Source organism: Camellia sinensis, chromosome 1 (genome assembly GCF_055761805.1).
Source record: "Camellia sinensis isolate YWXY chromosome 1, ASM5576180v1, whole genome shotgun sequence".
Classification (NCBI taxonomy): Eukaryota; Viridiplantae; Streptophyta; class Magnoliopsida; order Ericales; family Theaceae; genus Camellia; species Camellia sinensis.
The window spans coordinates 72,552,612-72,575,878 of NC_138961.1; the positions used below are offsets into that span (position 1 = coordinate 72,552,612).

General features: G+C 46.5%; 2 protein-coding genes across 2 annotated transcripts in view; both read right to left on the reverse strand.

Annotated features, from left to right (window-relative positions):
* Nucleotides 1-2,355: 2,355 nt before the first annotated feature.
* LOC145789780 (uncharacterized) overlaps nucleotides 2,356-23,267 on the reverse strand; it is a 31,324-nt gene continuing 10,412 nt past the window's right edge. Inside the window, exon 7 of the mRNA XM_082867163.1 lies at nucleotides 2,356-2,542. Coding sequence (XP_082723289.1) covers nucleotides 2,528-2,542 — 15 coding nt within the window. The 3' untranslated portion in view covers nucleotides 2,356-2,527. The remainder of the gene's footprint in view (nucleotides 2,543-23,267) is intronic.
* On the reverse strand, nucleotides 21,608-22,946 carry LOC145790803 (protein MAINTENANCE OF MERISTEMS-like). The gene is made up of 3 exons (XM_082869572.1): nucleotides 22,584-22,946; nucleotides 22,295-22,456; nucleotides 21,608-22,201 (listed from the first exon to the last, which is right to left on the reverse strand). Exons 1-3 carry the CDS (start codon nucleotides 22,944-22,946, stop codon nucleotides 21,608-21,610), a joined length of 1,119 nt encoding a protein of 372 aa, XP_082725698.1.

Sequence of the window (23,267 nt, forward strand, 5' to 3'; positions counted from 1 at the left end):
TTTTCATTATTCAGGTCAGAAATTGTTTGGAGATATGCAAAATATGGTCAAAGAAAATAGAACATTCAAGAACTTTGAATTCTTCTTGTTTTTTTCATTTTTTGTAATGAGATTTTTATTATGTAATCATAGTAAAAAAAAAAACCTTTTATTTCTTAACTTTCTTTGTATATATTTTTATAACATTCGACTTTTATTTATGAAATATTTGAGATTATTAGTTATTTATATGTGGTCAATTTTGTGATTCAAAGGATAGTTAATAAATGTGATCTTATACATTATTCAAATGTGTACAAATAATATTGATTATAGTTTAGATATTAGTTGTGTTCAGATTTTAATCACCGTTTATATGTTGTGATTGATAGTCGCATTTTGTAGCCCAAGACTTTTTTATCACACGCACTAACCGTGATGAAAAATGGTTTTAAATCTCATTGCTAATCACTGATTACTTAAGTTCAATCTCAGGTTTTATTGGTTATTAATCACACTTAAAATTAGTGATCTAAATATTTATTATTACGGTCAAAATACGTGATAGAATTATCTTTTAATAACGGTCAACAAGTGTGATCGAAAATGACCCCTGACAATCACACTCTCAAAGATCACGCTTTAACAAAATAAAAATACTTGTGATTAAATAACATACATCACACTTAAAATTCATGATATATTTATGATTTTGTAGTAGTGTTTGTTTGTTCACTTTCTTTCTTGTTATATTATGTGTTTAATTTTTCTTTGAATAAAAAATTTATATTATATTCTTTTACTGAAGTACCTTTATTGTTGGGAATTGTGTTGTACAGAAACTCCTGTTTACCACTCAGAAACTCTTGGGGATGCAAACGCGTAGACATGTGTTTATATGTTTGATTGTGGGCATACCAAAACTTGTGAACTTAGTTCAAGGTGTAGGAATGTTCGATTTATGACTTCTAAAACAAAGAAATAACTGTGTGTGACTTAGAGGAATCACCACTGGTTCGGATCTTGCCCCAATGAAGATGACTTTTACTAAATTTGCTAGGTGCTAAACTATAATTGAACTTTCATTGATTGACAAATGAGGTACAATTGACTAATATAATTGAGCTTAGAAGCCAAGTTAAGTCACAGCTATGAAGCTATGATAGATAAAGCTATGAAGTTAAAATAAATGTATTGAAAGACTATTAGTCAAGTTTTTTGGTCGGAGACCCTTTGAATGTTGCACTTAGAGCTCTTTATATAGTGTTGAAGAAGTTCTTATTTTTGCTTAGCTGCCAAGAACGTGGTAGGCTCTTCTGGTGACATGGGTCTTTAATCCTTAGCTTGAAGCATGGTAGGCTCTTTTGGTGACATGTGTCATTGATCCTTAGCTTGACCCCCAAGAATAGGAATGGTTTTGACCTCCATGGATAATGCCTATTTTTATAAATTTGACTTGGTCCATCAAGCTCCTTGAAGCTGCCATGTGTCTCTCAAGAATCAAATTTGAATTTATTTTGCATGATTTAGGAAAAATGCTCATTTGGATTGATCCTCAAAGCCTCTTCTTTTGATGTGTATGTTTATCCATAAGAAACTCAAAAATCCAATCTTGCATCATTTAAGTTCCTTGATTGTAGAATATTGTTGATCTCACATATCTTCATAAGCTGACACGTGTCCCATAAAAAACCCCATTCACTACAAAAAAAATTGTTTTTTGCGACGGCAAAACGCCGTCGCAAATAATCCAAACGCCGTCTCAAAAGCTATTTGCGACGGTATTTTTTTTTTTTGCGACGGCACGTGGGGGTCGCAACAAGGGGGGTTGCAAAAGACCTTTAGCGACGGCACTTGCCGTCGCCATTGTTTTTGTGACGGGAATATCTCTTTTTTGCGACGGCAGATTTCTGTCGCCATTATGGATGAAGATCTGGGCTTTTTTGCGATGGCACAATCATCCCGTCGCTAAAATAGATATTTGCGACGGCAAAATTCCATCGCAAAAAATGCCGTCGCAAGATATGTCGGCGTTAATGACTATTGGCGACGGCAACTTCACCGTCGCTAAAGCCTTGTTTCTCAAATAAATTCCACACCTTTTGCAACGGTATGGCTGCCGTCGCAAAAAGTCTGGCACAGTTTTTTTTTTTTTTTTTTTTGCGACGGGGTGTTCTGCCGTCTCAAAAAAAATTAAAAAAAAAAACCCTGTTTTAGAATTATTTAAAATATAAAAATAACCTGTAATGTTGGCAAATGATATAATAATATAAATACATAAATAAAATAACTAATGTTGGCAAGTGAAAAATAGCTAAAAAAAAATCAAAAAATTACATAATAATATAAATCCATACATAAACAAAAGTTGGCAAATGATAAAAATTCCTAATGTTGGTCACATAATACATACATAATGTTGGTCACAAATTTAAATAACATAAATCAAAATCAAAACCAAAAGTTTTCATCTTGATTCTTTCGTGAGTTACAAAAACAGAAGTTGGTCATAATCTTTACGCGCCCACATTCCACACGAAGCAAACTGCTACTCAGGAAATATCTGAAAAAAACAAAATAAAAATAATTAATAACAATATAATGGTGTTAATATTTTAATTACAGAAAAATATAAAAAAATTAACTACCATATAATTAGAAAGATTGTTTAGTGAATAATTTTGACTAGAGGAACTAGTTTGCTTGAAGTGAAATCCGGCTCTAACTCCCAAACCGGGAACCCGATTCGAGCCCCGTCTTCTCCCACAAGTCTCCCGTGCCTAGGCGGTCGTGTGTGCCAACTTTCGTGCTAAACCGACGCCGTTTGGTGATTTTGGGGCGTTAACTCCTCGAATTCAAGTTTCTTAAGGAACTAGTTTGCCCAAAGTGAAATCTGGCTCTAACTCCCAAACCGGGAACCCGATTCGAGCCCCGTCTTCTCCCACAAGTCTCCCGTGCCAAGGCGGTCGTGTGTGCCAAGTTTCATGCTAAACCGACGCCGTTTCGTGATTTTGGAGCGTTAACTCCTCGAATTCAAGTTTCTTCAAGAACTAGTTTGCCTAAAGTGAAATCCGGCTCTAACTCCCAAACCGGGACCCCGATTCGAGCCCCGTCTTCTCCCACAAGTCTCTCGTGCCTAGGCGGTCATGTGTGCCAAGTTTCGTGCTAAACCGACGCCGTTTGGTGATTTTGGAGCGTTAACTCCTCGAATTCAAGTTTTTTAAGGAACTAATTGCCTAAAGTGAAATCCGGCTCCAACTCCCAAACCGGGAACCCGATTCGAGCCCCGTCTTCTCCCACAAGACTCTCGTGCCTAGGCGGTAGTGTGTGCCAAGTTTTGTGCTAAACCGACGCCGTTTGGTGATTTTGGAGCGTTAACTCCTCGAATTCAAGTTTCTTAAGGAACTAATTTGCCTAAAGTGAAATCCGACTCTAACTCCCAAACCGGGAACCCGATTCGAGCCCCGTCTTCTCCCACAAGTCTCTCGTGCCTAGGCGGTCGTGTGTGCCAAGTTTCGTGCTAAACCGACGCCGTTTGGTGATTTTGGAGCGTTAACTCCTCGAATTCAAGTTTCTTAAGGAACTAGTTTGCCTAAAGTGAAATCCGGCTCTAACTCCCAAACCGGGAACCCGATTCGAGCCCCGTCTTCTCCCACAAGTATCTCGTGCCTAGGCGGTCGTGTGTACCAAGTTTCGTGCTAAACCGACGCCGTTTGGTGATTTTGGAGCGTTAACTCCTCGAATTCAAGTTTCTTAAGGAACTAATTTGCCTAAAGTGAAATCCGGCTCTAACTCCCAAACCGGGAACCCGATTCGAGCCCCGTCTTCTCCCACAAGTCTCTCGTGCCTAGGCGGTCGTGTGTGCCAAGTTTCGTGCTAAACCGACGCCGTTTGGAGATTTTGGAGCGTTAACTCCTCGAATTCAAGTTTCTTAAGGAACTAGTTTGCCTAAAGTGAAATCCGGCTTTAACTCCCAAACCGGGAACCCGATTCGAGCCCCGTCTTCTCCCACAAGTCTCCCGTGCCTAGGCGGTCGTGTGTGCCAAGTTTCGTGCTAAACCGACGCCGTTTGGTGATTTTGGGGCGTTAACTCCTCGAATTCAAGTTTCTTAAGGAACTAGTTTGCCCAAAGTGAAATCCGGCTCTAACTCCTAAACTGGGAACCCGATTCGAGCCCCATCTTCTCCCACAAGTCTCTCGTGCCTAGGCGGTCGTGTGTGCCAAGTTTCGTGCTAAACCGACGCCGTTTTGGTGATTTTGGAGCGTTAACTCCTCGAATTCAAGTTTCTTAAGGAACTAGTTTGCCGAAAGTGAAATCCGGCTCTAACTCCCAAACCGGGAACCCGATTCGAGCCCCGACTTCTCCCACAAGTCTCTCGTGCCTAGGCGGTCGTGTGTGCCAAGTTTCGTGCTAAACTGACGCCGTTTGGTGATTTTGGGGCGTTAACTCCTCGAATTCAAGTTTCTTAAGGAACTAGTTTGCTGTAAACACCCCATTTTTGACCGACCTTAAGACTCACCGATTGAGCGCTTGGTGATATTACATAATGTGCTCGTTCAGAAGTTTTAGAGTCGCGGCCATGAGCCCTGCCTCCGGATTTCTGAACCCTCTTCTGTGCCTTGTCTCGGTTTGCGAACCAGACTCGGTTTTCTCTGTTTCTTTTCCTGAGGGGGGGGAGAGGTCCCGTAGACCATCTCCCAGTGGCCGTGGGCTACATTTTGTGGCCGCATGCTGTTTTGCCCATTTCGGAGTCCAGTTTCCGGTTTTTCGGGACCGTTGGCCGTGTGCCTCGGTTCGGGACCGCCTAACCATCTCCGTTTGTTCTATTTTTTCGGCATACTTCTTATTTACTGCCTTTTGAGGGACACTGGGGTCTGAGAGACCCACTTCGTGCCCGAATGCCACTTTCGGTGCTTACTAGGCAATTTTCGGGGCCTCGAACTGCGCGTTTTGGCCCCCGAGCATTCGTTTTGCATCGATTTTTGTTCATTTTTGGCAGGTAACTCTGTTTTATCACCAGGAAGACCGTAGAAGGGTGGGAGGCCAGCAATTGTCTCAACAACCAGTTTTTACTTCTCCGGCGCCCTCCGACGCCCGTTTTTCTCACTTCCGAGCTGATGTTGAACAACCTGGAGCCACTTTCTTGAACTTTTAACCACATACTTGTGTTGTACACACATGGGAGGACCCTAAAAGTTGGTGGCCGGCCACTAATTCCATTTGACCCTTTTGAACCCCTCCTTCTGAGCCAATGTTGAACAACCTGGAGCCACTTTCTTGAACTTTGAACCACATACTTGTGTTGTACACACATGGGAGGACCCTAAAAGTTGGTGGCCGGCCACTAATTCCATTTGACCCTTTTGAACCCCTCCTAAAAATGGCTTGTTCTCTCTCCTGTTTTAGAGTTTCCAAATTCGAACCACAGGGTTGTGAAGAGGAGACCTAGGAGGCCACCTTTTTGTGGTGGCCGGCCACTAAAGCAATTTGACCTTTTTGACCCCTAGCCGGCCGGCTAGGGAGGGTGGCCGGCCGGCCACCTGCAGCTCCAAAAGGTGGCCGGCCATGTTCCTTGCAACACACACTTTACAGCTGTATAGCTGTATCCCCCAGAAAATATCTCAATCCGGGGGATATTTTTTGAGGGAAAACTTACCTCCTTTTCCCCCACCTTTACACCCTCTTTTTGTTCCTTATAACCAGCTGCAAGCATTTGTATTAGGGGTTAGAAAAAAAATCCTTTGAGCCTCTTGCATTATATCCCCTCTCCTTCTCTCATTTTCTACCCTAAAACACCCAAGTTTCATCCCCTTTTCTTCACTACCACCTAACACTACCACCACCACTCCATTTCCAGCAACAAGGAGGGCTTCTCAACTTGGTCCAAGAAGCAACCAAAGAGTGGTCTACAAGGGTGAGTTGTCATTCCCCCCTTTTTGAGCTTATTTTTGTAACATTTCTTAACCATATATGCTTTTCGCTTTGAGCTCCGGCCATAACTGAAAGTGGCCTTATTTTGAGCTCTTTTTCACTTTTTCTTAAGGGCTCAACCCTATTTGAGCCCCCCATCTTGCACTTGCTTCAATATCTTCCTTAAATGCTATTTTCTTGCATGCTTTGGCAGCCTATTATGCTTCGGTTTTTGGCCTTTTTACAGCCCTGAAAATAGTCTTATTTTGCTCCATTCTTCATGTTTTGTTAAGGGCCTTTCATGGTTTGGGACCTCCACATGCTACTTCATGTTATATCCCTCCTTGGTCCCCTTTTCTTGCATGTTTTGGCAGCCTATCATGCTTCGGTTTTTGGTCATTTTACAGAACGAAAAATAGTCTTATTTTGGCCCATTCTTCATGTTTCATTAAGGGTCTTTGGCTGTTTGATGAATATTTTGTATACTTTGTGTTATAGCCATTTTTTAGCCTCATTTTGCATTGCATTTCTAGCATGTTTGTATACTGTTTTGGGGTTTTTACAGTTCTATAAATAGTCATATTTTTGGTCCCTCTTCAATGTTGTAGAAGGGAATTTTTCAGTTTGGGCTTTTCATATACCACTTGCCTCTTTGGCCACCTTTTGGCCCTTTTTCTTGCATAAGAGCTTAGCCATATCTATGTTTGTTTTTAGGGTTTTTACAGTTCTATAAAGTGGCTTATTTTTTGCCCCTCTTCAATGTTGTTGAAGGGCCCTAACCTATTTGGAGTTAGCAGCTGTGAGTTGCTTCATAATCTCATGTTTAGGGCCATTTTTGCATGCCATTGTTGCCCTATCTTTGCTTGCTGTTTGGCCATGATTTGTACTGTAAAAATGCTTATTTTGAGGCTGCCTTGCTTCTTTCTTTTCATCTCGTGTACCAATTATGCATGCTTTGTATAGCTGTAGTTCATTCTATGCGCCTAATTTGCATTTCGGGAGAGATTCCATGCATCGGGTGTGTTTTCGCCTCATTTCGGGGCTGTTTTCCCCCATATTTCAGTGCTGAAATTCCATTAGCATGTCTATATGTCATTTCCATGCTTTTGCATTGCGTATGCCATTGCCTCGGTTTGCGTGCCCGTGTGCACGCATTTCGAGGCACTTCATTTTCATCTATCGGCCTCTTATGTGAGTGTGGCTGAGGCTCTCTCATGTTAGTATAAGTCCATGTTGCATTCTATATGCCATTTCCATGCCATTGCATTGCATATACCATTGCCTCGGTTTGCGTGCCCGTGTGCACGCATTTCGAGGCACTTCATTTTCACTATCGGCATCTTATGTGAGTGTGGCTGAGGCTCTCTCATGTTAGTATAAGTCCATGTTGCATTCTATATGCCATTTCCATGCCATTGCATTGCGTATGCCATTGCCTCGGTTTGCGTGCCCGTGTGCACGCATTTCGAGGCACTTCATTTTCATCTATCGGCCTCTTATGTGAGTGTGGCTGAGGCTCTCTCATGTTAGTATAAGTCCATGTTGCATTCTATATGCCATTTCCATGCCATTGCGTTGCATATACCATTGCCTCGGTTTGCGTGCCCGTGTGCACGCATTTCGAGGCACTTCATTTTCATCCATCAGCCTCTTATGTGAGTGTGGTTGAGGCTCTCTCATGTTAGTGTAAGCCCATATCATATTTCTCTATCATTTGCATTGCGTATGTCACTTTCTCGGTTTGCGTGCCCGTGTGCACGCATCTCGAGGCATCTCATTTTCACAGCATAGTACATACTAGGTTGTATCTTAGATCGCATTCATGCATTTCCTCGGCTTGCGTGCCCGTGTGCATGCATTTCGAGGCATGTCATTCCATAGCATTGTGTATGTTAGGATTGTATCTTAGTTGCATTTCATGCATGTCATGCATATTGCATCGTGCTCGGGATAGGAGTTAGCCCGGGCACGGGAAACGAGGTACATTTCGTACTCCGAGTGACGGAATGTGTCTCAATTCCCTAGTCACCGACACTCCGGATCATCCATGATGGAGTTAGGTTCTTGTTGTGTTTATACGTGCATCCATTCTATATTGAGTTGTGCAATTCGACTCCTCGGCCATCATGCCTCGGTATGCGTGATTGGTGGCACGAGGATCGAGGCATGCATATATTTGTGAAAATACATTGCTATGCCCCTTTCCTGCTCTCTGTTGCAGCAAAATGAAGAATCAGCAACTTTTTGGGACTTGGCACGCGTTTCAAGAATAACTGCTAAACAGAGGCTGATTGGGGCATCCCGGTGGATTTCCGCGCAAGGCAGCCCAGACATGCATCATTCATCAGAAGCAAGGCAGTCCCTGGCTTGCATGCCAGTTTTACAGTTTTCTTAGTTAATTTGTTAATTAATTAGGAATTTGTATATTATTCGGACTGTAATATTTGGACTGTAATATTCTTTTATTCGGGACTGTATTATTTATTCGGACCCTCTGCGCGAGGGCACAACTGTAATAAGTGTGCGTGAGTGTGATGTATGTCTTCCAACCCCACGTCTTTCTTCCCTTTTATTTATCTGCTTATGATGGTTAGATTAGGGCATATTTCAATTAGCATACAGTATGACAGCATGTTTGCATCATTCATCTGTATTGCATGCACCGGGCTCGGCGCATCATACTAACTGCATTGTACTTTCAATTCCAAATTGAATACATGATAGTTGTAGCATTTCATATGCCATCTTAGAATAGCCGAGCCTGCTATAGTTGTATTTTGCATGTGTTGCATTAGGCATTTCTGTATACTTAGGATTCATGCATGATTTCTAATGAGTTTCTGTTTTGGCTTGGAGTACTCGGTAAGCTTTATGCTTTAGCATCCTTGCATGCGTGTGAGTGACTGCCATGAATAGCATGCTTACCATGAGGCTATGTGCTTACGTGATATAACTGCCTGAATGCCTGTGGGTGAAGGTTGGGTTGCTTAAATTGGAATAAATCATCAAATGTTTTTTTTTAAGCCTACTTGCGAGTAACGAACCATCTTTCAAATAAACAAGCATGAAATGTTTTGTTCCAATTCAGGCGACCCAGTCTATACTTATTTGCTGTGTGCATCACATAGTAACCTAGGCTAATAACCGGAATAAGGACACACAAAGTTTTCAAAAATTAATATCATGGTTAGTAGAGGCCGATCTTTGATCGGGCGAGCGGGGGTGCTCACGAAGTGACCTTCTCCAATCGTACCCAAGTTCCCGAGCCGAGGCAACTTTGGTGATGACGGACACGTGGTCTTTGGCACCGAGTCAGGGTTTCCTAAATTTCCCATTTTAAAAACATTTAGGTGGCGACTCTGTATCTGGCGAAGCAGTCCATGTTTGGCACTTCTTTCAAAAATCAGTTTTCTCAAAACGATTTTCCGGATTTGGACTCTTTGGTTCAGACTTAGAACCGTGGCAAATTTGAGAGTCCTGAGCTGTAGTGACCCCAATATGAACAGAACGGGAGCTCACCCTCCCGGGGCGTTCCGGGGACGTCTACAGTTTTCTGGCGACTCCGCTGGGGATTTAGAGAACTTGACTCGAACTCGTGATATCTGTTTTTGACTACACTTGTGTGATTCTTTGCATTGCATTTGCATTGGTGCGCCTAGGACACCGTGTTTGCCATATGTTATTCCTGAACGGTTTGCCGGAGGCTTGTCTTGTCAAGGCATGACCATAAGGCTGACCGGTTGTGGGCTCTGCCAGTGTGGGAACACAAACCCCGGTTTTACCGGGGTACCCTCTTTGACCATTCGACCTAGTGCATATTCGGATCCATAGTGACCATTCCAAACTAGGACAGGTTGCTTACCCGTTTATAGGTTGTTTGAAACCGCTGTGTGCGTAGTGAAACGCTAGCTCCTGACAAAATATGACAGGGAAACCCTACCCCAACATAGGGGTGTTTTGGCTCTCACTTATCTGTTATGTGCTTTAGAGTGCGTCTCTACAGGAATGCATGTATCAGTATATGAGTTTGGGCATCAGGCCTGCGGGCATCAGTTCAGTATTGTCAGTATCAGGCCTGCGGGCATCAGTTCAGTATTATGGGTATCAGGCTTGCGGGCATCAGCCAGTATTTGAGAATTAGTTATCTGCGGGTATCAGATTCTGTTTTAGGGGACAGTGATACAGGGATAATAATCAGTGTTTGAGGACAGTGTGTATTCAGCTTATTAACTGTGTGTTATGCCCGGCTGTGTGTCATGCATTTTATTTTAAGCTGTTATGCTGTCCGTTTATCTGTTTATTTATTTCCTTTTCGCTTTATTTATCTTTTGCTAGGTCAGTTCTAGCACAATTGCTTCCAACCCAGCAAGCATTCCCCAAGCACTTTGGACACGAGGTCGTCGACTCAATCGATCTGAGGATCTAATCGACGGACAGCCAGTGTTCCATTCTCTACCCCCCGTTACCAAAAGAAAGCCGAAAAAGCGCAGTGTGTCAGAACAGAGGTTGTCAGAGCAGTGGGTTACTTCATCAGAGGACTATAGGACTGAGGTCTCAATTACTGCTGTAGAAATAGACATACCAGTTAGACAGATGGATCAGCAAAATACATCAGGGATGGAGGCTCTAATGCGCCAGATGCAGGAGAGCATGAGACAGATGCATGATGATGCCGCCCGTCAAGCGGAGTTCTCCAAACAGCAGGCCGCGATCATGGCCCAACAGGCCGAACTAATCACCAGACTGCAACAGCAGAATGCGGCATCTGCTTCACACCAAATTCCTCCTCCGGCAAGGGCTCCATTACCTGAGCAAACGCCTACTGTTCAGAACGCTCCGCCAAACACCCAGAACGCTGTGCCAAATCTCCAAAACTTATAAGAGGACACGAATCTTCCAACGGGGCCAGCTCCGCCCCCGCTTCCGCCACAACTGTCCAAGGTCCATACACCCAATCACCCGGACTCTCCCTTCGAGTTCGAGGTTGATCATACAGCTCTGAAATTGAGCAAACTTGAGAAGCTCTTCAAGAAATCCCAAGGGGTCAAGGCTATCCCGGATATCGAGGATGGATATACCGACGTGGCCGTAACATTGCCCGATAGGTTCAAAATGCCTTAAATTGACCGCTTTGACGGGTCCGGGGATCCCATGGTCCACCTCCGACTGTTCTCAGACATCTTGCGGCCAATGGGCCTAACACGACCACAGAAGCTTTCATTATTCGGCCGAACCCTGTCAGGTGTGGCCGCCCACTGGTACGCAAAGTTAGAGGATGAAGTGAAGAAGAATTGGAATGAAATGGCTGAGGCCTTTGTCGCGCAATATTCGTACAACACTCAGATCGAGATTACAACTCGTGATCTCGAAACGACAAGGCAAGAGCCCAAGGAAAATTTCTCGGACTTTGTAATCCGATGGAGGGCAAAGGCGTCAATGATGACTCTAAGGCCCACGGATAAGGACCAAATCCGGATGATTGTGCACAATCTCCACCCAAAGTTGATGCAGAGAATGATTGTAATCCCCTTTCATACTTTCTCAGATTTACACGAGATGGGGGTGCAAATCGAAGATGCAATGAAACAAGGTCTGTTTGACCACGATAGGGAACAACCGAGGAGGACTTTCAACCGTAACAACAATGCGGGCCCGAGTGGCGCTACAAATACAAGAACCTCGGAAGTCAGTATGGTCACCACCACTCCCCCTCCCCCTCCAAGGCCCATGGCTGCCACACACAAACCACCAGATTCCAACCTCGAGGCCAAAGAACCTTCACCCCATTATATATGCCCCTGTCCAAAGCTCTAGGGGTATTGATCAGGAAAAAGCATTTGAAACCCCTGGAGCCGAAGCCACTACCGAATCCACTCCCTCCCTCTCATGACCCAGCAAAGTACTGCGCGTATCACCAACAACACAGTCACGACACCGACCGTTGTTTCAGATTGCGTCATGAGATCCAAGATCTTATCGACAAACAGGTGATCGCGCCTCCCGATAAACCCAATGTCACAACCAACCCTCTTCCACCACATAACCAAGCTCCCCCTCCCAACAGAATCAATTTTATCCAAACTGGGGTCACATCTTACGATCCCAGTATCTATATCACCCCATCCCACCTACCCAAGCCGGAGGTGTTCCTCCCCGATTGCACTGACTTCTTATGCATGGTGGACATCTCCAAAACCCAACCAGAACCGACGGTGGTGACCGTCGAAGATAGGGCAGGGCAGATTTCGGGAGAGAATGAGATTGTTGAATCTGGGACTGGACAGAGTTTTGCTGGGGGAGCCTATGATCCAAGCGAGTACATCCTATCAACGAGCCGAATTGGGCTAGGTATAGAATTGCCAGAGACAGGAGAGCTGTGCATGATCCGGGGGGATGGATCTGGGCTAGGGGCAGATGATCTGACAGCCGTAGAGGAGGACTTTGCCAACCTGCAATTTTTCGATGACCAGGAACCGGGGGATGCGTCAATCAACTGGTTCGACTATGAGGAATCGGCGGAGGCCACTGGATGGCTCGAAGATCAACCAGATGAAGTGGGGGAAGCCCAACCAGAACAGAGCCCGGCAGGGGCAGGAGTATCAGCTGTGGCCGGAATGGCCGGAAGTCAAGTTGTATCGCCGGAGAGCGCCGGTGTTAAGAATTCCGCTCGAGACTTGGGCATTATGGATACAGGAATTGTTGAACAACCAGCTGTACCAACGCAGCTGGAACAAGAAAAGTTTGAGGAGGCTGAGAGAATTAGGAAAGCTAAAGGCCCTGAGGGGACTGAAAGTGCTGTGTGCACGAAGATAGAGAATGCTGCGAGCATGTGGGCAGGGAGTACTGCGAGTGCAACTAAACCGGAGCCAGACAGGTGTCTGTTGGCTGCCGACGGAATGTGGTGGGAAGACGATGACTTATGTCTTGCCCACACGGATGAAGACTGGGGAAATAATCAATCGGATGACACTTGGTACCTCGATGAGGTTGACCATATGACGAGAAGTGGGCGGTACTTCAAACCCCCACACCTGGACCAACCTGAGGCATCCGGGAAGGATAGAGAAGCGGAGAAACAGAAGGAGAAGCAGATTGAAGAGGAAGCTGTGCTGAAACAGTTAAAAAAGATACAAGCAGACATCTCCATCTGGGGACTGCTAATGGCATCACGAGTACATAGGGAAGCTGTCCTGTCTGCTATGGACAAGTCCAAACTCTCCATAGACACCACGCCTGAACAGCTGGTTGGGCTGGTTTTTCCGGGAGGAGGTTCCCCGGCATTAACCTTTTCGGACAAGGAACTACCGCCTGAGGGCACAAATCATAAAAAACCTCTCTATATTTCTGTGGAATGTAGAGATAAGTGGATACCGGTGGTACTTGTTGATACCGGGTCTGCGATTAATGTCTGCCCGACCAGAACGGCATATGCAATCGGGTTGAAGCCCGTGGACTTCGTCCCAACTACTCAAGTGATCAGAGCATACGACAATACCAGCAGAGAAGTGATGGGGACTGTTAAAATTCAAACCAAGGTTGGTCCAGGACAACACAGCATTGAATTTCATATCTTGGACGTTCCCGCAACCTTCAACCTACTTTTAGGGCGACCGTGGTTGCACCAGGTCAAGACAGTCTCTTCCACTCTACATCAGATGCTAAAGTACCCTCACAGGAAAGGGGTAGCGATCGTTTTTGGGAATTCATCAATCCATCTGCCGCCGGAAGTGTCCACACCTGTCTTGGAGATCGAGCACGGCACGGAGGATGTGTTTTTATCGGGGTTCACTTTGGCCGAGGCTCGAGTGGTGCAGAATGTCATGGCTGTGAATGAGGGTATGTACGTCAGTGCTCAATCTGTCTACCTCATGAACAAGCTACAACATATCCCCAGAATGGGATTAGGCAGAAGCGACCGGAAGGGCGTCGCGGTATCGGCCGAAGTGCCACACAACCCTCACACCTTTAGACTGGGTTATCTGCCCACCAAAGAGGACTGGGTGAGGAAAGGGAAAGAAATGGCCGGAAGGGCCAGAGCAAAGAAGGCTGGAAAGCCATTTGAGTTAATGCATAGGCCCATCTGGGGTACCCTAAATGGACGCTTCGTCCGGGAGGGGGAAGACTTTCCATTATGCGGCTTCCCAGAACCATGGCTGAACGCGGAGAGGAAGCGCGTGCCTGGTTTTGAAATCTTCTTCGACTTACAATTACTTGGGGATGACGTTGCCGAAGCGCAGACAGACCCACCAACTGAGGTTGAGCAGTGTAAAGCAGTAGATTCTGAGAGCACCGAGCTTGAAATGGGGGTAGCACTGGCTTGTCTACTTTCAGATCCTCCGATCGACCAAGAGTGCTTGGGGGATAACTCTTCAGTTTCCATGATTGGAGATGAAATAGCTGCGGGCTTTCCAGCGCCGATCTTGGATGCATCTATCGCACCTTCTCTCATCTGGCAATATGAAGAAGGCTTTTTATCTAGCAGCCCTGGGTCAGGTAATGAGCCGGAATCTGATTCCACCGAATCTTGTGCGTCGGAATCAGGTTCCAGCTCGGCTGAGTCTGAGTCCGGTATTCCTGGGGGTGATAACCCGGATGCCACAGTCCTGTCTAGGTCGTCATTTTCATTTTCTTTTGAGTCTGTTGTAACAGAGGAATCCGACGGCTTGGAAATATTTAATGAGAATGATGTGGATGTGGTTTCTGAGTATTTCTCTGTGCCTTTGATTTATTGCTTAAATCAGCATTTTCAAAATTTTGATGAAAACAACGAGGGAGAAATTCCTCCGGTTTTGCAACGGTTAATTGATTAAGAGCAGGAAAGATTTGTTAAACCCTTAATGGATGAAATCACTACCGTGAATGTTGGTACTGAGAAGGACCCGCGGCTGGTCCAGATCGGGTCCACGTTGTCTTCGGAGGAACGCGAGCGCTTAGTCGCTTTATTAAAAGATTTCAAAGATGTTTTCGCGTGGTCCTACGAAGACATGCCTGGAATCGATCCTGAGATCGTACAGCACCGGATCCCTCTTGACCCCGAGGCCCGACCTGTCAAACAAAAACTCAGAAGGATCCGCCCGGACTGGGCTCTCAAAATTAAGGAAGAAGTCACCAAGCAAATTGACGCAGGTTTCCTGCTGGTATCCGAATACCCAACTTGGTTGGCCAACATTGTTCCGGTGCCAAAGAAGGATGGCAGAATTCGGGTCTGTGTAGACTTCAGAGATTTGAACAGGGCCAGTCCGAAGGACGACTTTTCCTTGCCACACATTGATGAATTGGTGGATTTCACGGCAGGACACGCCTTGCTTTCGTTTATGGATGGTTTCTCAGGCTATAATCAGATAGTAATGGCACCCGAAGACCGAGAGAAGACTGCATTCACTACCCCGTGGGGTACATATTGTTATAGAGTGATGCCATTTGGGTTGAAGAATGCTGGAGCTACTTATCAACGGGCAGCAACTACAATATTGCATGATATGATCCATAAAGAGGTCGAGGTGTATGTGGACGACATGATTGTCAAGTCCAAAGAAAGAGAAGGCCACTACACCGCCTTACAAAAATTCTTTCAAAGGATCAGAGAGTTTCGGCTGCGATTGAACCCCCAGAAGTGCACGTTTGGTGTTACAGCAGGGAAGATGCTAGGGTTTCTGATTACACAAAGGGGCATCGAGGTCGACCCTTCCAAAATCAAGGCCATCTTAGAAATGTCACCACCAAGGACTGAAAAGGAGGTGCAAGGCTTTCTAGGTAAAGTGCAATTCATAAGACGGTTTATCTCTAAATTAACCTTGACTTGTGAACCACTTTTTGGTCTCCTGAAGAAAGGAAAGAAATTCCAATGGGACGGCCGATGCCAAGCAGCTTTTGAACAGATCAAAGAGTATCTACAGAACCCGCCCGTGTTGTCACCACCAGAGCCGGGGAGACCGTTGATATTGTACCTTTCGATAACTGAGACTACCATGGGCTGCATGCTCGCGCAGGAGTCAGAAGACAAAGTGGAAAGGGCCATCTACTATCTGAGTAAAAAGATGCTGGATTACGAGACCCGCTATACACCGCTGGAGAAGGCTTGTTTGGCCTTGGTATGGGCTACCAGGAAGCTGCGGCACTACCTGTTAGCTCACTCTGTAATGTTGGTTTCACGATTGGATCCCATCAAATATCTTTTCGAGAAACCAGCACTTACGGGTAGGCTAGCTCGTTGGCTGCTGTTGCTCTCCGAATTTGATTTGAAGTATGTAACGCGCAAGTCAGTAAAAGGAAGAGCGGTAGCAGAGTTCCTTGCCGACCACCCGGTTGAGGGGGATGAAGCGGTTGAGTACCTATTCCCAGATGAAGCCATTCTGCACATCGAAGATGAAACTTGGACGATGTACTTTGACGGAGCGTCAAACCAGTATGGGTATGGGATAGGGGTGTTGCTGATAGCGCCTGACGATTCCCGTATCCCTTTAGCATTCAAGCTCCGGTTCAAAGTCTCGAACAATGAAGTAGAGTATGAGGCATGTATTGCTGGCCTGGAAGCAGCCCTAGAACTAGGGGCAAGACGGTTGGACGTCATTGGGGACTCAAACCTAGTTGTATCTCAAGCAAAAGGAGATTGGAAAGTCAAGGAGGAAAGGATGATAATTTACCACCAAACCTTAGATTTGTTAATTCCTCGGTTTGAGAAGCTAAATTTCACCCACCTCCTAAGAGAGAACAACAGGTTCGCAGATTCACTAGCAACTCTATCTTCTATGATAGACATCCCGTCCGGAGTCCGGATGCGTCCAGTCATTATTGATCAAAAGGTTGCGCCAGCATACGAGTCGATTTCCGCCATAGATAAGGCTCAAGACGGCAACCCCTGGTATTACGACATCTGGAACTTCTTGGAAAAGGAGACGTATCCACTAGGGGCAAATGCCAGGGATAAGAGGGCCATCAGAAGAATGGCTGCTCAGTTTATCATCTGCGGAGGTAAGCTGTACAAAAGAGGTCATCTGGGAATGCATAAGCTCTGTGTAGAAGCTGAAGAGTCGAAGCGCCTGATGGAGGCCATCCATGGAGGGGAGTGCGGTGCACATATGAATGGAGTAATGCTGGCCAGAAAGATCCTCAGACAGGGCTACTACTGGTCAACCATGGAGGAGGATTGTATTAGTTTTGTTCGGCGATGCCACAAGTGTCAAATTCATGCAAACCGCATGAACATCTCGCCGTCAAAGCTGTACAACATGACTTCGCCATGGCCTTTTTCAGTTTGGGGAATTGATGTGATCGGAGCTGTTACCCCGAAGGGGTCAAACGGGCATGAGTTTATCCTGGTAGCGATAGATTATTTCACAAAGTGGGTCGAGGCCCAATCATACGCAGTGTTGAAGGCGTCGCACGTCGCAAAGTTCATCAGAAACAACATCATCTGTCGCTACGGGGTGCCAAACGAGATAATTTCAGATAATGGTTCCCACTTCAAGAAAGAAGTGATAGACTTGTTGGAAAAATACAACGTGGCTTTCCATAAGTCATCTACATACCGACCGCAAACCAACGGAGCGGTCGAGGCCGCCAACAAGAATATCAAACATATACTGCAGAAGATGGTGGGAACCTACCGGGATTGGCCAGACAAGCTGCCATTTGCTCTGTGGGGCTACAGGACTTGAATCAGAACTTCTACTGGAGCGACTCCGTATTCATTGGTCTATGGAATGGAGGCTGTTCTACCCATCGAGATTGAGGTTCCATCGTTACGAGTATTGGCTGAGTGCCAAATAGCCGAAGCAGATTGGCAGCAGAGCAGATTTGAAGAACTCATGCTCTTTGATGAAAGAAGACTGAAAGCACTGTACCACATCCAAGGCTATCAACGCAGAATTGCCCGGGCTTTCAATAAGAAGGTTAAGTCCAGGAATCTGAAAGAAGGAGATTTGGTGCTCAAAGACAACCGAGCTCCCATCCACGACCCAAGGGGCAAGTTCAAACCCAATTGGACTGGTCCTTACATCATCAAAGCTATCTGGTCAGGTGGAGCTGTGGTTCTGATGGATCTAGATGGCTTGGAGTTCTCACAACCGATCAATATGGACAAGTTGAAGAAATATTACCCTTGAGAGGCTTGCTAGGCCGAAAACCCGAAAGGGCGACCTAGGCAAAAGTCAGAGCACAAAAATTAGAAAATATAAAAACTGAGCTCGCAAGGTTGAAAACCCGCAAAGGGCGGCCTTGGCAAAAGTTAGAGCGCAAAAGGAGAGTGAAAATACTCGAGTGAACCTTGGCCTGAACTACGTAAGGCTTGATTCCCATCTTTGGGATACGTAGGCAGCTTCACATTGAAGTTCAGCCATAAACTTTTCCCCGATCAACTCTGTCCATTTTGATCATCTCAGTCATCTTTATCCATCAGCATTTATCGCGATCTCCGGTACAGTGCTATTCAGACTAGGGGCAACTTTCCGTTGCCATGAAGTGCCGCATTGTTCTTCAGACTAGGGGTAACTTTCCAGTTGCAGGGATCTGGGGTTGTGCATCTCAGTGACAGATCTTCGGCGTGTCCAGTTCTGATCCACATTGAAAATAGTTTTGAAAAGTTTTAATAAAAGTCGACTTTGTTCAAATTAATCTTTTTACGACTAAGACCATTTTTGGACCAAAGCGGAAAATTTTCAATACCACAACCTTCAATTTCATTGATTTCAAAACAGAGTTCTCCTGCTCTTGCATACAATCGAGGTTGCTTTTTTATTACATTCATAAAGAAAACTTGAAAATACTAATAAAGCAATAAATTTGGGGCATAGTTGAGTCAAGTATCTCTGCGCCCCCTTCCAGAGCTGGACGAAGCATCTGATGCCAAGCTAGGCCCAACCTGCGCCTCCTCGTTGAGCCAATCCAAGCACTCGTCAGACAAAGTGCAACTGAAAGTGGGAGCAGGAGCCAGGAGCTCTCTAGTCCTCCATGCTGTGGCATATCGGGCAAGCTGTGCACCTCGGACCGGGAAAGCAGCTAGGTACTCAATCCCCTCCAGTGGGCAGATCTGATCGTGACCAAACTGGTACAGGAACCGGAACGGAAAATAGAATACGCAGTGGGTTAGACCAATCAACTGGATCCCAATCAGCCGGGACATATTATAGCTCATTGCCGGGAGGTTGAGCCAAGGACAACGCCAAGCAATGCGGTCTGCGGACAAATTGCACATCCAATCAAACCACCACCTTTCGTCAAGAGCATTGACTAGGCGCTGCCGAAAGAAGTAACCTCGAGCTGAATAGGCCGGGCAAGAGTCCACAACCTGCAATTTGTCCATTAACCATACCTGGGGGAGCGATGGAAAATGAGAGAATAAAGAACAGAGAGATGTACGATGAGAGAAAAGTAAGACAAGGGTTTTGTGAGAAAAACCGAGCCTGAGGGTCGAGTGATGTGAGCAAATATATATGTAAGGTTGGGTGGGAAACATTACCTGCAGCAGCAGTGGACTCCCAGCAAACCTATTCGCCTCCCGGCGATAGACAGAATCTAAACCCATCAGCGTCTCGGCCAAGGTCATAGCGATGCAGCTCTTTCCCTCTCTCAAGCCTTGGGCAACTTCAATCAGGCGAATGCTAGCTCCACCGAAGCCCGAGGAAAGCAGAAAGTGAGACAACAAACACAAGCAGAGGGCGTGTTGCCGAAAACCCTGCCAATAATGGTTGCTGCGGTCACCGGCGTCGGAAAAACGATGGATCAAGCCGAGGATGTCCAGTTCCCCACTGCAGATCAGAGATCGAGCATCATGCGCCGTGAGCCCACACATCCACCCTAAAGCCTGGGCATAGCCAAAACGGAGCTGGGGCAAGATCACTTCAGAGCATTCAGACTCCATCAAAACCTGAAAATCTTCGAAAGTGGGACATACCTCTTGGCCGCCGAAGCTAAAAACGTGCGTCACTGGGTTCCAAAACCTTGCCGCGACATGGAGAAAAGGGAGATGTAGCGGAGTACGGCTCAGCGTGAATAGTGCATTCAAACCGAAACCCCGGAAGTTCAGCTTTTCCGAGCCATCTAGAGAAGAGATCCAAGAAGTGAGATTTTCCGCAAGAAACGCCTCCATCTTTGTGTAAAACTAAGATGAAATGAATGTTCCCGAAGTTGAGGCTTTTATAGAGGGAAAAACACTATTCACGGGGACACGTGTCAAAAACTAAGTGGCTGCAGGAATAAGTGGCCGGCCGGCCACCTTTTCTGGCTGGCCGGCCATTTGCTTTTTACAAAACTGGCTGGCCGGCTCCCCCTCTCCATAAAATTGGCCGGCCGGCTCCCAAAGGTGGCCGGCAATGCTCCAGTGTATCTCCTTGGCCCTGTTTTACCCTTCGAGGGAAAGTTTCAAGCATTTCCATGCAACGGGAGAGTCAAAGGCCTTCATTTCCCTCTGTTTCGGATGCGTTCCGGTGCCCAGATCGTCCGAAGTACACTTTGTTGTTGTTGAGTTTTGATTATCGAGTTGTTGTTTTGATTATCGAGTTGTTATTTTGCTTATCGAGTTGTTTGTTGAGCGGACGTGTTTCACGTTTTTGAGTCATTGCTCTCTGTTTAAGCAATCTTTGTTTAAGTCTTGTTTATTTGCGTTGTCAACGTTATTGTATTTTGATTATCGAGTAGTAAACTTGCTGGGGTTCTGTTATATCTTAGTAAGTTGAGTTGCTTAGTTTGTTGCGTCGGTTCACTACCTGACTTGGTGATTACACAATGCACATTCCCATTCAATTTTATTTTTTTGCGAAATAAAATGATTGCGATACGATGCTAAAAGTTTAAAATACAAACACCTTTTCAAAAGCTGTTTCATTCCATCATGTTTTACAACGAACAAAGGTACAAGTTTTACAAAAAATAAAACTGCCTAACAATGTGCAAAGTGCTACAAACTACTACCAAAAAGAAAAATAAAGCAGGAAACAGCAGCATCAATGTCCTCGGGAGCGGGAATGAGAAGCACTCCTCATCCTTTTCTACGGGACAACCTCTGCACCATCATCATCATCCGGGTCGGAGCTGTCGTCCTCAGGATCCCCCTCAGCCTCGCCTCTGTTCCCCGAACCAAGACCGGAGCCCCCCTCCTCAGCAGATGTCTCTGACTGGCGGTCGGTAACCTCCTCCTCCTCCTCCTCCTCCTCGAGTTCCGCCTCTACAACGTGTGCCCTGCGTCTGCGGGAGGACCCTCCTCGAAAAGGCCTGGATGGCCCAGCTCCTCGGAAAGGCCTGGATGGCCCAGCCCCTCGGAAAGGCCTGGATGGCCCAGCTTCCTGAAAAGGCCCAGATGGCCCAGCTCCGTAAAAAGGCCCAGATGGCCCAGCTCCCCAAGGAGGCCCAAGTGGCCTGGCCCGCGGCTGAGCATATACAGGAGGCATCTGAAAATGAAAAGTTCAATACATCAGTTCAAATATGAAAATCAGATACGAGTACAGTATGTGAGTGGGGTGTGTGTCGGATGTGCTCTACAATATAGAAGAATGCTCAAAACCAGTGTGTCATCAGAAGTGTGATGAATACAAGAAAAATGAACGGTACCTGCACACCCATAACGGATAGGTGTGTCTCTCTCCGAAGGACCATGCCCTCAAGTGCGGCCATCACCCCGAGAATCTCGTCCACATACTCAACCGGAGGCTGCAGATACAAAGGCAAAACTATCAGTAAAGGAATGAATGTCCAAGTACCCGACTGATAAATCAAAGCTATAAATCATACTGGTGGTGAATCAGGATCCCTGACATATCTATGGTCAGGAAGTGGAGGCTCTAGCGGAATCGGGTAAGAAGTCCCAAAACGCCATCCCGTCAACTCGGACGGCATGTCCGGCCATCCAGGATGAGGATAAGTCGGAGGAGTCGGAGGAACCGATCTACCCCCACCTCTCGATGTACCAACCCTACTAGTAGAAGGGGCGTCTGCAGCCCGAGCCCGGGCCTGGCTCGAAGATGACGTACCAGCAGACCTCGTCATCGGGGCGCAAGCCCCCGCCAGTGGAGGCATCAAATATGTATGACGGTAAGTGGCATAGTCCCCCTCCTCGAGGTGCAACAGGGCATCACTACCCAGCATACCGCCGACTATCTCCTGGTGAGAGAGCCTATCAGCAATCCGCATACTGACTGGGGGTGCTGCGGGAGGGTCCTGAGAAGTATACCCCCATACCTGACGCAGAAAGCGTTCCCCCAGAAACCATGCTCTACCAACAGGTCCTTCGAGCAGGAACCTGTACTGGGAGGTACCCGATCCTCCGGGATACTGAAATTGGAGACCATCGCCCAAGGGTGCCCAAGGCTGCCATGTAATCTGCGGATAACAAGTGAATAAACCAATCAGAAATCAGGAACGTGCAGGGAAAATCAGAGATAAAAATGGGAAGAACTGAGGGTTCTGAAGTACCTCTGATGGGCGCACAGTGTCAAAATACTGTCGCAGATAAATGAGAGTCTCTCGGGGTCTCGGCCGGTGCGGGCCCTCGAACACCAGAGAATATGGGGTCATGGGGGGCCCTGCCACCTCCAACTCTGGGGCTAATGCTGGGAAGTATACGTAGACCCATAGCTGAGAAAAGCAGTGCAGAATGTAAGTACAAAGTGCTGAGAGCAAAATACAGACTGTAAAGGGCGCTGTGTGTGCAATGTACAAGTAATGAAGAGCAGAAATGTAAATCAAGGGGACAGAAAAGTACCTCCCAGGCTCTCCAATAACCGCCAAGTAAGTCTCCCCGCCCGCGGGAGGTCGCGCTCATATAGTAGTAAAGGGTAGCCAGGCCGGTGCCACCCCAGTCATATCGACTGACCTGTGATAGGTCAACCAGAGCGCTCAGCAGGTATAGCCCGACTGTGTTCCCTCTATCGGCGAACAGGGTAGTCCCGAAGAGGAACATAAGGAAACCACGGGCGTACTGCTCCGTCTCCTCAGGAGTCTCGGGCACCATCTCCGCCCGTCGGAAGTGGGAAGAGAACCAAGTATATCGGACTCTCCCAGAAACCCTGTCAACAGGCGGGCGAGCCCCCAGCAGATATGTCCAAGCGGCCTCCCACTCGCCCATGTCCACATCATAGGGGATGGACCAACCTCCTATGTCCAGGCCGGTCAACACAGCAAAGTCCAAAGGGGTCATAGTCATGTCCCCGGTGGCAGAGAAATGAAAGGAGTTGGTGGTGTCCCACCATCTCTCTACCAGTGCCGCCATCAGTGTCCTCCTGGCAGGACAACGTGACAACCCAATGCAGAAGGCCCCGAACCCTGCCAAGTCTACTAAATCCCGGACAGCCTCCGGGAGCTCAACATACCAGTCCCGCGCGGCGGTGGAGCCATACCCCCGTACACTGCGAGAACCAACCTGCATTCAGAATGAATATATGTGTCA

Bases quoted from the DNA above. Each gene is read 5' to 3' on its own strand.
- LOC145790803 (XM_082869572.1), bottom strand. From the start codon at position 22,946: ATGGGCGAGTGGGAGGCCGCTTGGACATATCTGCTGGGGGCTCGCCCG. The intron at 22,457-22,583 runs GTACTTTTCTGT...TGCTTTTCTCAG, and splicing joins GTTATTGGAGAGCCTGGGAG to CTATGGGTCTACGTATACTT. The intron at 22,202-22,294 runs GTACTTCAGAAC...TGTTATCCGCAG, and splicing joins ACACTGTGCGCCCATCAGAG to ATTACATGGCAGCCTTGGGC.